We start from the raw sequence: 15,813 nt of genomic DNA, 5'->3' as shown, positions 1-15,813 counted from the left end.
ATACTAGGTAAAGGTAAGGTAAAGGTTCCCCCGCACATGCGTGCTAGTTGTTTCCGACTCTAGGGGACGGTGCTCATCTCCGTTTCCAAACCGAAGAGCCAGCGCTTGTCCAAGGACATCTCTGTGGTCATGTGGCCGGCATGACTAGACGCCAAAGGCGCACGGAACGCTGTTACCTTCCCACTGTAGTGGTCCCTATTTTTCTACTTGCATTTTTACGTGCTTTCGAACTGCTAGGTTGGCAGAAGCTGGGTCGAGTAACAGGCACTCACTCTGCTACGTGGCACTCGGGATTCGACCCGCCAAACTGCCGACCTTCTGATCGACAAGCTCAGCGTCCTAACCCACTGAGCCACCATGTCCCTTAATGTTATACTAGCCAACCAAAAATTAAGTGAAGCACAGCTAGTTTTCATCTACTGATTTGTTAATCATATGGAAGCTTTTGGCACAGTTCAAATTAATAAACCCATCCTTTATTCTTGATCACATCAGAAGACAAAGCTTGATACACTCAGGATGTTTATCTGTAGCAGAGTTAGAGACAGAAGTAGTATCCTTGTGGAAATAGTTCGTTGTTCACACAGTCACATCAATCAAAAACTTGTCATATATGTATTTTTTTTTAATCTGACTTGAGAGACACACTCATCTACTCAGTGATTTTTGGCTCATACATATGAATTAAAATTACTTCTCCCTTTACAAACCCACTATCATGTCCAAAAATGGTTCATCCTCCTCTGTGAGGTATATTTATATACCACAATTTTGCTCCTTCTTTTACGTTTTCTTTCATTTCTTCCTTAGACTTCTCTGTTACTGCTGCTATTTATTAACCTAGAAATCTTGTTTGCTCTGCATCTCTGAATTCACAGTTCCCCTGGGCTTAAGTTCACCTCCTGTTATGTTTCTTTGCTCTTCCAAAGATAGCACAGAAACTCAATTTTGTAGAGAAAATTTTAAGGCAAACCCAGCTTTCAGTTCAGTTGCCGAGTCCCAGTTGAAGGTGTACATTATGGGAGTAGAATCAAGCCATTAATAGTATCTAAGTAGTGATCTTAATGTTCAAAAGAATATGTATCTTTTATTAACTATGTCCAATAGACTCAAAGACTTTCCTGCTTGTCCCTACGATGGCGGGGAGGAAAGTAAAAAAGGAAGCAAGTATTCTATATGTAAAGGAGAATATCTGAATTTTTTAAAATCAGAAATAAAAAAAACAGAGGCCAGAAGAGAAACCAAGAGAGGGACTCTTATTTGGTATTTCAATTGCCAATGTCCCTAGGGGTCAATAAAATAAAGTTGTAAATAACTGGTGCTTCTGAACCTACAGAGGACGAGATTCATTCATTGTGCTAAATTATGAGTAGGCCCATTTCAGTTTTGGAGTAGGCTCTATGGATCTGTTTATTGTGGTTTGTATATTATCACTTACTTACAACACAGCATGTGTGAGCTCAATGAACTTTATTTCTTCAACAAATCATAATATAGCACAATTTAGAATTCTTTGGAGCACAGTCTTGATTTATGCAAAAGACTACATTTACACAAGACACCTAACATGTTTACTGAATTAATCTGGGTTTGCACTGTATTTTGAATTATACATTAAGCACTTGAGCAGGGTTTTGACATGCCAAAGAAAGTCTCATCAATTTTAGGACAAATCAGGTTTGCTCTGTTGTGCAAATTATCTGCTAGAACTTTAGGTGATCCATGTGTTAGAAGAACATATTCAAAGTATCCTTATGTTAGTATCCTTGACTGTATCCCAATTCCAGAATTTAAATGCTTTCTCATCCTAACTTCCATCTGATGTGAAAAGTGATCCTAAGCCATGAATTAAGAAAAAAAAAGCATGACAACATACATTTATAAGGTAAAGAAGAAACCGGAAAGAATTGAAACAGAAATTAAACACAGTCTGAGGTAATGCAGTCTACTTTTCCAATCTACATGGAAACACAGAAAAGGATTATAAATTCTTTATTTTTCCAGTTAAGTTAATAAACAATATTGTTATTATTGTTTAAAAGTATTGGCTATTTTATAAAAAAAATAAGTACCACTTTGAGTACCACTAGTGGAATTTCTAACTGGTGGATGCTCCCCCTCTGATAATATGAAATGGTTCAGCCCACTTCATTCCCCCACCCACCTTTCTTAAACACACATAGTGCTCACCTTTACTGTTCCATCTGTGCCCCCAGTGAAGAGCCGTGTCTGAGTCCCGTCAAGAGCCATAGTGCTGATCTCTGCATTGCCATGACAACCGGTAAACTCTTTGATTTTCTGCCCAGTATCAATCAACCAGAAGATAACTGTAGATCCAGTATCTGAACTGATTACCTAAGGAAGAGGAAGAGAGAAAAGTCACTCAAATTAAAATCTTTCTGACATGCTCTGCTTCCAAACACCTGTATTATAATAAATTAATACATATGCAGTCTACTAAGTATAAATTTGAAATGCAAATCCAAAAGGAAAATATTAACGCTGATTTTCCCACCTTTCTTCCAAATCATAAAGTTTGTAGGTTGATTTTTATCCTATGCTAAATACCTTTCTTCACAGCACGCTTTATTTAACTGATGAGTAACTATCTAGTTATCATTTAACAAAGAAAAGAGGTGACTTGTTCTTACAGCAGGATGCAATAAAGCTTTGTGATATACAGGTAATAAATATCAGCTTCCTTATGTCAGCAAACTGCTTCATATATAAAGTATTAAGGGAATATTTCTGAATGCATTAGCTTGCAATATCAGTATTATGCATTTATTTTTAACAGTATATTGGCATTTATTTTCCCTGTATATTGGAGGAAGTGTCATTTGGATAAATCATGACATATGACACACACATCCCCACAAAAAATCTTGGTAAAATATGTGTTGTGATTTCAGAATGCAACCCCAGTTTTTTATGTCACACATCCATTCCCATGTATACCAATAGATCATGTTTAATATTTATGAAATATTTAGGTGCAGGTAAAATCTACTTGTTACTGTATGCTCTTAGTAAAATATAGTTCTCTCTTGCCTATTATAATTTTGCATCCTTTTTTCCCCACACTGCCCAATCACTTTCTCAGGGAAGCCAGACCGATTAGATAAGTGCTGTCTCATTTGTGTTCCTCCAATTCCCTTTTAAAATAATCCAAGTTGGTATTGTCATGAAAATGGCCTACCTAGTCTGTTATGTACTGGGCTTGTGGTGATACACCACGTGTGTTGCTGGAGCAGCTAACGGCTCTCCAGCAACCCAGACTAGCTGTCTCCTGTCCTGCAATTGGCTAGCCCCAGGCAGCAGGAGTGGGTTCAAACCTACTGGCTGCTGCCTAGGGGCTAGACTATATATTGTGGCTGGTTGCAGCCCAAGTTTCAGTACAGTTCTAGCAAGAATAAAGTATGAGTTATCCTGTACTCAGCCTCGTGTCGTCATTCCTGCACCCAAGAGCCCACTACTTAACATAGTCAATGTTAGCTAATCTCAAAAAAGCTGAGCAGGGTTAGTCCTGGTCAATATCTGAGAAAGAGCATCAGGACAGCCATCCTGCTCTGATATGCATTGCCTGCTGTCAGTCTGCCATACATGAAGGGGAGGGGATAAGGTGGGGGGATAGCATGAAAGGAATTGAAACTAAGCATTGGACCAGCCCATGAAAGCCGCTAGCTGTTCCAAGGTCATGCAGAACCATCCAGCCCCCAAACAATTTGTTAGCACCTAATTGAACACTCACTGTTAACTGGGGTGGGTGGGGGGAGAGGTGGGAACAAGGAAAAAGATAACCATATGCTTTGGGTGCAAAAACGTCAGATCTAGCTTTGCTTCCTCTGTAACCACTTGGCTTTAGTAAAGTATACTTTTATCTAATCATGGATTTGAAAGTCTTTCTTTTCTAACTGACCAAGTTGGAATGGCTGACAGGAAGATTCCCATTATGTCATTTGTGAGATTTTCCCTATTAAAGACTGGGAATTAAATCAATTTCAAGAAGTTCAAGCATAGCCCTGTTCCTCTTAGATGGCTTGGCTTGGACAGAAAGGAATCCGTACTGCAGACAAGCATGAAGCTACTTGAAATAGCTGATTGCCCAGTGTGAGTGAGAAAGTGCAGATGACTGTTATATCCATGGTGATTTACATGCATTGCTTCTTTTTCTCACCTTTCCCAGAAATGAATATATTCTTGGTATGGATTGGTGACTTAAAGTTGCATTAGCTGCAATTTATAGCCAGAGGCTCAGCAAATTGCTCCATATTTAAGGCATGAAGGGGTTCATACTTTGAATCCTCACAATACAAGTAGTCCTCAACTTACAACTTACAACAGTTCATATAATGACTGTTCAGAGTTATAACGGTACTGAAAAAAGTGACTTATGGCCATTTTTCACATTTATGTCCATTGCAGCACATGATCACATGATCAAAATTCAGACACTTGGCAACCGACTCATATTTATGACTGTTCCAGGGTAATGCAATTACCTTTTCTGACCTTCTGATAAGCAAAGTCAATAGGGGAAGCCAGATTCATTTAACAACCATGTTACTAACTTAACAACTTCAGTGATTCACTTAGCAACTGTGGCAAGGAAGGTCTTACAATGGTGCAAAATTCACTTAAATATCTCATTTAGCAACAGAAATTTGGGCTCAATTTGGTTGTAAGGTGAGGACTATCTGTAATCTCAGCTGAGAAATTTTACAAATATCCTGAAATAAGGCGACAACAGATGACTTCCAAACTGCTACCAAGAAAATTCCATGGATGTGCCCATAATATCACCAGAGTTGAATTCAATTTGAGGGAGATAAGTTGACCTCCATCACTACTATTTTTTCTGTAATGTATTCTGCAGTTGAACCAGTTCTTTCCATTAAAATATGACAATGAAATCATGCCATTGTTTTTAATCATCATACCAGTTTTTTTCTAATGGTGACTTATGGCTTGCCAGAAAAGACAAGAGAGCTGTTCCTCTATAGATGGCTTTTATTCATCCTTAATTCTGAATAGGTTTCAAGTGAATTATTCCATTTATTTTGTTTAAAGTTCTTACTGCTTAATATAAATGTCATCTACAGAACTGCATCCCAAGCATTTCTTCGTTTTGTTTGGTACAGATCGTACTGAGTAGATGTGTATAGTCATAAACGTGGTGCAATAATATAATACCTTTATTATTTTCACAAGGAAGATGTGCTGCTTATATTTCACATATTTATTGAGGCTACAACATTCTGCAAGCAGGTAAATCTGGGTTGAATTAGTAAATCAGACTGAAGCTATTTACCTGTAAGTGAAATAAATTTGCTGTTTTTCAATATTAAATTAGACTGGCTCTCACTCTAATACTCTTTCAGGAGGACCTGAAAATGTGGTTCTGCCAGCGGGCCTGTGGAGCCCAGAGCAGGATGGAGCCCATTAAATGCCTGGCATGGATGTGCATTGTCGCCAGGGTGGGAGTGGGGGGAGGGGGGTTATTATTTTCTTATTTGTATTTCTTTGATATTGTGCTTTTATGTCCTGTAAGCTGCCTCGAGTCACCATGTGCGAGTTGGCAGCAATATACATTTTCTAAATAAATAAAATAAATAAATAATAATTAAACAAAAATTTCCTTATAATGATATGAGAAGTTGCAAACATATTTGTGTTAAATTATGTTCTTCTAAACCCCTGGAAGCGTAATTACGAATGGCACCCATGAAGAATTTTAATTGGTATCCAATATGCTTTTAATATGCTGGCCTATTAAAAATTATCCTCCAAAAAACCTGGATGATAACACCTGTTATTTCAAGAAGGCAAACGTAAAATAAACTTTTATTTTTCTTGGCAAAAGGAAAAAAAAATAAGAAGAAAACCAGCTAGAAGCCTTCTTTTGGCTGTATAAGTCAAACGGATGGGAGTTCTTAGGCTATGGATGGAAACTAGTCAAGGAGAGAAGCAACCTAGAATTAAGAAGAAACTTCCTGACAGTTAGAACAATTAACCAGTGGAACAACCTGCCTCCAGAGCTGGTGAATGCTCCAACACTGGAGGTTTTTAAGAAGAGACTGGACAGCCATTTGCCTGAAATGGTATAAGGTTTCCTGCCTGAGCAGAGGGTTAGACTAGATGACCTCCAAGGTCCCTTCCAACTTTATTATTATTATTATTATTATTATTATTATTATTATTATTATTATTATTATTATTATTATTATTATTATTATTATTATTATTATTATTATTATTATTTTCCCTGCTTTGATCAGAGTAGAACTTCCATTGCTTATTTCTGTTAAAGACATGGGGAGTCCTTGAATTAAATAAGCTTTGTGAAAACAAATAGCATACAGTCTTTTTATAAACATGCTTGGTTGAAGAAAAATCAGCCAAAAAACTCATCAGGCCTAAGAAAAAAATATGTTTTTTTTTCCAAAATAGCTTTATACTTTTTTTAAGAAAGACTTGTAAAAAGAAGCATTAAGTAAAGTTAGCACAATACTTTTGGAAAAAACAACAACCATTCTTTCCTATATTTGTTAGGAAACAAATATGCAAGTGCCATATCATTCTAATCTACAAATTTGAAAAACGAAGACACAACAAAAGCAGGTCAATGTAGCTCAAATTCCCATTGTCCCCAAACTGATTTGTAAATTTGGCAAAGAAAGTCAATGGAACATAAGTTACAATATTTTGCATGGTTGGAAATTCTGCACAGTAGAGATCTTATTTATACAAAACACTCTCTTCAGGTTGGACCGAATATGGATATAATATCTACAGATCATTATCAATACAAGGAAGTTGGAGAATGAAACATGTTTTAGTAACTTCTCAGTTGACAAATGAACTATTGAAATGAGATCTACATGGAGCTGCTCTTAAAAAATGCTCAGAAGCTACAGCTGCTCCAGAATGCAGTGATGGAGACATCTTTGGTTGTACCTAAGTATATCAAATAGTGGTATTGCTCAGGTATATCTTTGGTTGTAGCTAAGTAACACCACTATTTTTCAAGCTACAAGACTCCTGGTCCTAGGATCACTGTTGGTTACCTATAAAACTCCATGTGACAGAGGTGCCACAGTTAATTGTGGGATTTCCTGTCCTCAATTATGTTCATCTATTGCAGGGGTCCCCAACCTTTGGGGCCACTGGGCCATGGAACAGAGTGGTCAGTGTGTGCACATGTGTTCACTTGCACTAATGCTATCACCGCTATGCAAATGAGGCACCACACAGTGAAAATGGGGCACTGCACGGTGAAAATGGGGTGGTGCCAGTGAGTGTCATGCAGGCACTAGCACCGCCCCATTTGTGTCGCATGTGCTTATGGCCCTGTTGTGTGTGCACTTCCCCCTCCCTTTCCCTCCATATAATTAAGCAATAATAATAATAATAATAATAATAATAATAATAATAATAATAATAAGAAGAAGAAGAAGAAGAAGAAGAAGAAGAAGAAGAAGAATTCTTGAGAAGGTTTAATACTGGCTGCTCAAGAACAAGCACTACAAACTAATGCCATGAAAGCGAAGATACAAAAATCTACTGACAATCCAAAATGCCGACTTTGCAACGACAAAGTTGAAACAGTTTCACATTTAATATGTGAGTGCAACAAAATTGCACAAACTGATTACAAAGCTAGACATGACCGAGTTGCTAAACTAATCCACTGGGTATTGTGTAAAAAAAATGACTTGCCTGTGTCCGAAAAGTCGTGGGAACATAGGGTGGAAAAAGTTGTTGAGAATGAGAGGGTGAAGATCTTGTGAGACTTCCGAATACAGACAGATCACCAATTGGAACACAACACACTAGATATCGCACATAGAGAACTGAAGCTTACAGTTGATTGATATCGCTGTACCAGGAGATGCTACTCGGAACATCTTACATTTTAAGGAGATACCTGGTTGATACCTAGGATGCTGGCAGCAACCCATGTCAACCATTAGTCCCAATCAATTTGAGTGTTCAGTTGACTGAAATGTATAAAAGTTTAATAATAATAATAAAGTTGGAAGGGACCTTGGAGGTCATCTAGTCCAACCCCCTGCTCAGGCAGGAAATCCTGTACCATTTCAGACAGTCCAGTCTTGTCTCTTCTTAAAAACGTCCAGTATTGGAGCATTCACAGCTTCTGGAGGCAGGTTGTTCCACTGGTTAATTGTTCTGTCAGGAAGTTTTGAACAAATGGCTGTCCAGTCTCTTAAAAACTTCCAGTGTTGGAGCATTCACCACTTCTGAAGGTAGGTTGTTCCACTTGTTAATTGTTCTAACTGTCAGGAAGTTTCTCCTTAGTTCTAAGTTGCTTCTCTCTTTGGTTAGTTTCCATCCATTGCTTCTTGTCCTGTCTTCAGGCGCTTTGGAGAATAGTTTGACTCCCTCTTCTTTGTGGCAGCCCCTGAGATATTGGAACACTGCTATCATGTCACCCCTAATCTTTCTCTTCATTAAACTAGACATACCCAATTCCAGCAATCATTCTCTATATGTTTTAGCCTCCAGTCTACTAATCATCTTTGTTGCTCTTCTCTGTACTCTTTCTACATCGTGGTAACCAAAACTGGATGCAGCATTCCAAGTGTGGCCTTACCAAGGCATTGTAAAGTGGTATTAACACTTCATGTGATCTTGATTCTATCCCTCTATTAATGCAGCCTAGCACTATGTTGGCTTTTTTGGCAACTGCAGCACACTGCTGGCTCATATTTAAGTGATTGTCTACTAGGATTCTGAGATCCCTCTCACAGTTACTCTCACAGTTACTACTATTGAACAAGGAGCCTTGGTGAAGCAGTGGGCTAATGCCTCCTTAAGTAACACCAGCTGCCTGCAATTAGTGCAGGTTCGCATCCCACCAGGCTCAAGGTTGACTCAGCCTTCCATCCTTCCGAGGTAGGTAAAATGAGGACCCAGATTGTTGGGGGCAATAAGCTGACTTTGTAATAATGCCGCTTGGGAAGGGGCGAAAGCCCTAATAAGCAGGCATATGCATAGAATGAAGGCTATTGCTAAGCACATTGATTTGTGCTTTAAATTGTAAGCCGCCCTGAGTCTTCGGAGAAGGGTGGGATATAAATGGGATTTTTAAAAAAGTACCTCATAAAATATAGCTGTGCAATTGGTTTTTCTTGCCTAAATATAGAACCTTACTTTTTCACCATTGAATTTCATGTTGTAAGATAGTGCCCAATGTTCAAGACTTTCAAGATCCTTCTGTGTCTTAAGTCTGTCTTCTGGAGTGTTGGCTATTCCTGCCAGCTATCCTTTTGGACTCAGGAGGCCTATTTTCATTGTTGTGGTGCCTGCCCTTTAAAACAACCTCCCCTCTGATCCAAACAGCTCCAACCCTGTTAACTTTCTGATATGTCTTGAAGGTCTTCCTTTTCCTTCAAACATCCTGTATGGGTCAGGTTGCTAGATTCGACATGTATGCATTTTGATTAGGAAATAGTTTTATAGGAGCCTTGGCTACATTGTAACGCTGCTTTTATGATACTGTGTAACTTTACTGTAATGTGAATTACCTGGAATCACAACCTTGAAATGGGCAGCTATACTGTATAATTTCTACATAAACTCCTATTTCTTTTCTATACTTTGAATTTTTGAGTTCCCCAGTGCAGTTAATGGGCAGTCTACGATATCCTGTTAGCATAAGGAAAACCATGTGAACCAGCATTTTCTTCCCACATAATCAGATGTTTATGGAAAGCTCAAAATGAGAACATAAATCCTCAAAATGAGAACATAAATAGAAATGCATTCTCCAACTCATGGTCCTAGCAAATGATACTGAAGGCCAGAGTTGCTCCCTTACTAGAATTAATTTCTAGTCAGGGTGAATAGCAGTTATAAGTTTATCTAGTCCTCTTTTTAAGCCTTCCAAGTAATCTCAGATTGGACAACCAAAACAATGCATGTAGGACTTAATTCAGAAGGCTGCATCTCAACTTTGCTTTTCAAATCACATAGCAGCTTGCTTAAGTGCATTTCTTTGTTAATTAAGAAAAAGTGTGGGAACATTACTAAACCACATGACTTCTTATTCTGTTTTGCTGAATTTTCCTGTATTGCTTACACTAAACATTTGAATAAGTAATGGAAAGTGCAAGAAATGGATATTTAGTAAGGATTATTTTTATTTATTTATGACTAGAACTGAATACTGCATCCAGTTCTGGTCACCACAATATAAAAAAAATCTATTTAGACTCTGGAAAGAGTGCAGAAAAGAGCAACAAGAATGATTAAGGGGCTGGAAGTTAAACATGCAAAGAATGGTTGCAGGAATTGGAGCTGGGTATGTCTAGTCTAGTGAAAAGAGGAACTAAGGAAGACATGTTAGCAGCATTCCAATATTTGAGGGGCTCCTACAAAGATTGTTGTTGTTGTTAGTTGCAAAATTGTGTCCGATCCATCGTGACCCCATGGACAACGTTCCGCCAGGCCTTCCTGTCCTCTACCATCTTCTGGAGTCCATTTAAGCTCACGCCTACTGCTTCAGTGACTCCATCCAGCCACCTCATTCTCTGTCATCCCCTTCTTCTATTGCCCTCAATCTTTCCCAGCAGAACCAAAAGGCAAGACAAGAAACAATGGATGGAAACTAAACAAGGAAAGAAGCGATCTAGAACTAAGGAGAAATTTCCTAACAGTGAGAGCAATCAGGCAGTGGAATAGCTTGGCTTCACATGTTGTGGGTGTTCCATCACTGGAGGCTTTCAAAACAAGACTGAACAGTCATTTGTCCAGTATAGAGTCTCCTGCTCAAGCACAGAGTTGGACTAGATTCTAGTGACTAGAAGACATCCAAAGTTCCTTCCAATTCTATTCCACTCCACTCCATTCCATTCTATTATATTCTATTCTAATTTCCCCCCTCTGTTTCATCTGAGAACATTTCAAGGGAACATTGGAAAACTCTTAACTTATAAGTATTAGTTTGCAATTTTCTTCCACTCTCTCTTCCTGCTATACACAACCATCATCTTTATCCTTCTAAACTATTCCATGTTATTCATAGCTGCTTTTTCTAGTTATGCAACTTTTAGGATACTGTGAATCTGCCTTTCAACTAATTAGTATATTTATCCATCTAGCCCAGTAGATTTTTTGGAATGAATCCTTTTTAACTGCAGATGCCAAGAAACAGACTGTAAAATTTTCTGCATACAGATCATGTGGTGTACCTCCACTCCTACACAATGGCCTTCTCTCCATATGCTTCATTTCATGTTTTCAAATTTTCCATGTTCTTTCTTGTTCTCTAGCATGAACTTCATTATTGATACCTGTATATCTTTCTGTATATTTATTTATATTTGTGGGTACTTCCAGTTTGTAAAATAGTACTTGTTGCACTGGACAGCTGGTACAAAATATGTTAATCAGCTGAACATGTTTATGTTTGCATTGGAAATCTAAAGAACTATGTATTTATTTATTTAGAAGCATTTTTTTTTACACAGCCCTCCTTTCATTTTTACAATGCTACAGGATGCTAATGTCCAGCAGTACTGTCAAAATCATCAACATATTAATGAGGCAGTCAAGCTGAAGGAGAGATGAATGATTCCCTTCCCAGTGCCTTAGAAATGCCACATTGCTCTTTAAACAACATTTTCACATTACTAAAAAAAATTCTATTGGACAAATAGTTCAAAGATGGAATGGAAGCAGAGAGATCAGCAGCTACACTGTCAGTACTGTTATAAGGTAGGCACAGTTACAGTATATCACCATGGAGAAGGACATTCTATAAGCATTCTCAATATGACATTTGCGCAATTCTAAGTTTTAAAATTATTCTGCCTCAGGGGTCCAGAGAGCTGTTGAAGCTTGGCAATGCCAGAACGAGTGTTCAGAAGTGAAATAGCAATATGAGAATCTCAACAGGAGCAACGAGTTTTTTTTCTGAGTCAGAATGGCTGTGATGCACAATAGCAGGCAGAAAATGAGATTTCAAGGAAAACCAAAAAGCAAAGCAATGGAAACAGGAAGAATATTCACCAGGACAGACTTTTTCTCATTTATAAGGTGATTTCTAAAGAATAAAGGGATCCCGAAGTTCTTGTACATAATGACCATGCAGCCACTTTTCCCAGAGCAAATAATATTTTAAAGACAAGAAAAAGGCTGGTGTGTGTGTTGTGTGTGTGTGTGCTTGCGTGTGTATGTGAGTATATACATATAATTACAGTTGTCTTTGCCAACCTAGTAGTTTCTTGTATTGCTCTTCTTCTGTACAGGTAGTCCTCAACTTACAACTATTCAAAGTTACAATGGCACTGGAAAAAAGTCACTGATGATTAATCCTGCACTTACAACCATTGCAGAATCCCATGGTCACATGATCAAAATTTGGGTGCTTGACATCTGATCATCATTTGTGACTTTCCCAGCTGGCTTCTAACAAGTAAATTCAAGGGGGGAAACCAGATTCACTTAACTATCACAACATTCACTTAACAACTGCAGTGATGCACTTAACTACGGCAAAAAAGGTTGTAAAATCAGGCACGACTTCATTTTAATTAAGTTATTAAGTTAGCAATGGAAATTATGGTTCCAAATGTGATCATAAATTGAAGAAGGGGAGAAGACATAACATCATGAATAAATGGGAATGAATGGCTTTATTGGCTATTTTATTCTGCCAGGTATTTAGCTATCTCATCTATCTATCTGTCTGTATGTATGTATGTATGTGTGTTTTGTCTATCTATCATTTATCCATCTCTATATCTATGTATCCTATCTATCTATCTATCTATCTATCTGTCTGTCTGTCTGTCTGTCTGTCTGTCTGTCTGTCTGTCTGTCTATCTATCTATCTATCTATCTATCTATCTATCTATCTATCTATCTATCTATGTGTTTATGTGTTTATGTGTTTATGTGTGTGTTTTCTCTGTCTGTCTATCTATCTATCATCTATCTCTTTATCTATGTATCATATCTATCTATCTTTCTGTATTTGTGTTGTCTGTCTATCTGTCTGTCTGCCTACTATCTATCTTTCTATCTATCTATCTATCTATCTATCTATCTATCTATCTATCTATCTATCTATCTATCTATCTATCTATCTATCTATTATCTATCTATCTACCTATCCTATCTATCTATCTATCTATCTATCTATCTATCTATCTATCTATCTATCTATCTATCTATCTATCTATTTATTTATCTATCTATCTCCCGCCTGTATTATTTTTACAAATAACTCATATCCAACACATATCCAACACATCTTCCTCTTCTTATTTTCCCCACAACAACCCTGTGAGGTGAGTTGGGCTGAGAGAAAGTGACTGGCACAAGGTCACCTGCTGACTTGCATGGTTAAGGCCAGACTTGAACTCACTGTCTCCTGCTTTGTAGTCTGGTGCCTTAACCATTAGACCAAACTGTCCTTGATCTCTCCTTCACTTAAACCAGGGGTGTCAAATTGCTGGCCCATGGCCCAGATGCATCATAGCGAAACTGCACCCACCCCATTGCCGGCAATGGCAAAAAAAGTCATGATACATCGCAACATGTCACGTGATGTTGTGAGTTTGACACCTCTGACTTAAACCATCCTTGATTGTTTCTTCCTTGTAAGTAGATGTTCCAACCTAACCTCTGTCTAATCCAATGATGACTATGAGTGTTCTCTTTTGGTTTTAACAATGAAACAAAGCAATTGGTGTGTGTGTGTGTGTGTGTGTGTGAGAGAGAGAGAGAGAGAGAGAGAGAGAGAGAGAGAGAGAGAGAGAACCTGTTATACTCTGATTACAGATATATTTATTTAAAGATTTATGGATGTATATATATTCCCATTGTAACCCATTATAGATTTATAGGTTAATAATTTTAGATGTGCATAACAGAAAATCAGTCAAAATTTTCACTCTGTACAGGTTCCTTGTGGGAATTTTCAAAACTGAAAGACAGATGGTTCCTCAAGATTTGTCTGAATTTGTAAAATTTCAAACTGGACTGAAGGGTATACACACTAACTTTACTCGCAGCAATTCCATGTGCATCTGACTCTATCACCTCATCTTTGACTTTGTCACACAGAGCAGCAAAATCAGAGAAGTTCACTCAGCATATCATTAGGGTGTAAAGGCACAGAGTTTGGTAGGCACAGAGGTTTTGCAATTCGGATCCTCATGAATACTAATATATAGCTGGAGAGAATTTCTGAGATTACAAAAGCCAGGATATTGTGATTAATAGAGATTTTCAGGGAGCTATCATTTTACTTATGGATTGTATAAGCCTTCAAAACATTAAGAATCACAGGCTTTGATCTTTAATACAGAACACTTTCAGAAAATGGGGTATACAGCTTGATATGATGTTAACTCAGAAGTATTTCTTGATTTTTTACTGCTTACTTCCGGTTCTCTGTGCATTTGACTGTAGCCAAAGTTCATGTTAAACATAAAAACAAAGGACAGAGGTAGCCAGGGAGTAAAAGGCTTCAATGGTTAAAACAGATGAGTGGGGCTGGATATTTCTAATCTTTCTGTTTGGAGGGTGGACTCAAGGCTCACTTCTTTTTGGGGGAAAAAAGATGTTCCTAATGTTCTTTTAGCACTTATCCTTTAATTTTCCCACCATCTCCTTAAAATGACAGACACTACATCCCTGATTTTGTCATCTGTGCCATCAAATTTTGGCATGAAGTTCAAAGATATTCGAGGGAAAAACAAAGAAGCTGAAGAGCTCATATTATGCTAGACTGGGGGATTATTCATTTTTCTCATAGCAGCGACGGCACTTGTGATGGTAAATAATTTCTTTTTCCTGCTTTGTTTTAAACCTTAAACAAAAGAGAACCATGTTGTTTCAGAAAAGGATGAAGGGGGAGATAATGGCAATTTGCCAAGAGATTAATTTCATTGCATTTTGTATTAGGATGGCTGGGGTTGCTGAATCTCAGGCGAGATGTAGGTAAATCTCTGCTTACAAGAGATCTCTGCAGTGCTACAAAGGAAATGAACATCCAACTTGCATACCAAATGTCTGTGTGTTTAATTCTCTTACTATCAAAGATATAACTATGATCCATGGCCATTATATTATGAATTTCTATTGGAAAAAATTGTATAAGACAATATATGGATCTGAGCTAAGTACATTGTTTGCACATTTTATAGCTGACATGGGCCATAAGGTGATTTTACATGAATATTTCAAAAGCAAATTCATTAAATATTATTCTTCTCAGCCCCAGTTCTTAGTCTTCTTTCTTTTTATTCGGGACCAGTGTGGAGCTGACAACTATAGCTCTTTTGTTACAGTTTTGAAACAGTTGTTCCACATTAATTAATTATGAGATGGGTAAAACTGGGTCGATTCAAAGTAAGGGTGTAGTAAATCTTTCCATGCATTCTCCACATACAAAATTGACTGGCAGTCAGCAGAAATAGCCTGGCAATATTGCATTCTAACCACAGCTGTGCCACCACAGCTCAGGACCTTACTTTCAGGCTCAATTACAGTTGTAAACTGAGGACTACCCTGCCTCTCTCTCTCTCTCTCTCTCTCTAACTCCATCTCTTTCTATCTCTAGCTATCTATCCATTGCTCTCTCCCTCTCTTTCTCTCTCACCATCTCTCTCTCTCTCTCTTTCTCTCTCTCTCTCTATCCATCCATCTACCTATCTCTCTCTGTCTGTCTGTCTATCTATCTATCTATCTATCTATCTATCTATCTATCTATCTATATCTATCTATCTATCTATCTATCTATCTATCTATCTATCTATCTATCTATCATCTACTTCTCTT

At 37.8% G+C, this 15,813-nt stretch overlaps 1 protein-coding gene across 1 annotated transcript in view; it reads right to left on the bottom strand.

Annotated features, from left to right (window-relative positions):
- The window catches only part of WDR49 (WD repeat domain 49), a gene marked incomplete at both ends in the record, with an annotated part of 90,996 nt that overhangs the window by 50,723 nt on the left and 24,460 nt on the right, over positions 1–15,813 (bottom strand). The window contains one exon of the mRNA XM_081329989.1: positions 2,191–2,355. Within this exon, the coding sequence (XP_081186115.1) occupies positions 2,191–2,355 (165 nt within the window). The remainder of the gene's footprint in view (positions 1–2,190; positions 2,356–15,813) is intronic.

Source organism: Vipera berus (genome assembly GCF_964194415.1).
Source record: "Vipera berus genome assembly, chromosome: 5".
NCBI lineage: Eukaryota > Metazoa > Chordata > Lepidosauria > Squamata > Viperidae > Vipera > Vipera berus.
This window is presented reverse-complemented; position numbering and strand designations above follow the sequence as displayed.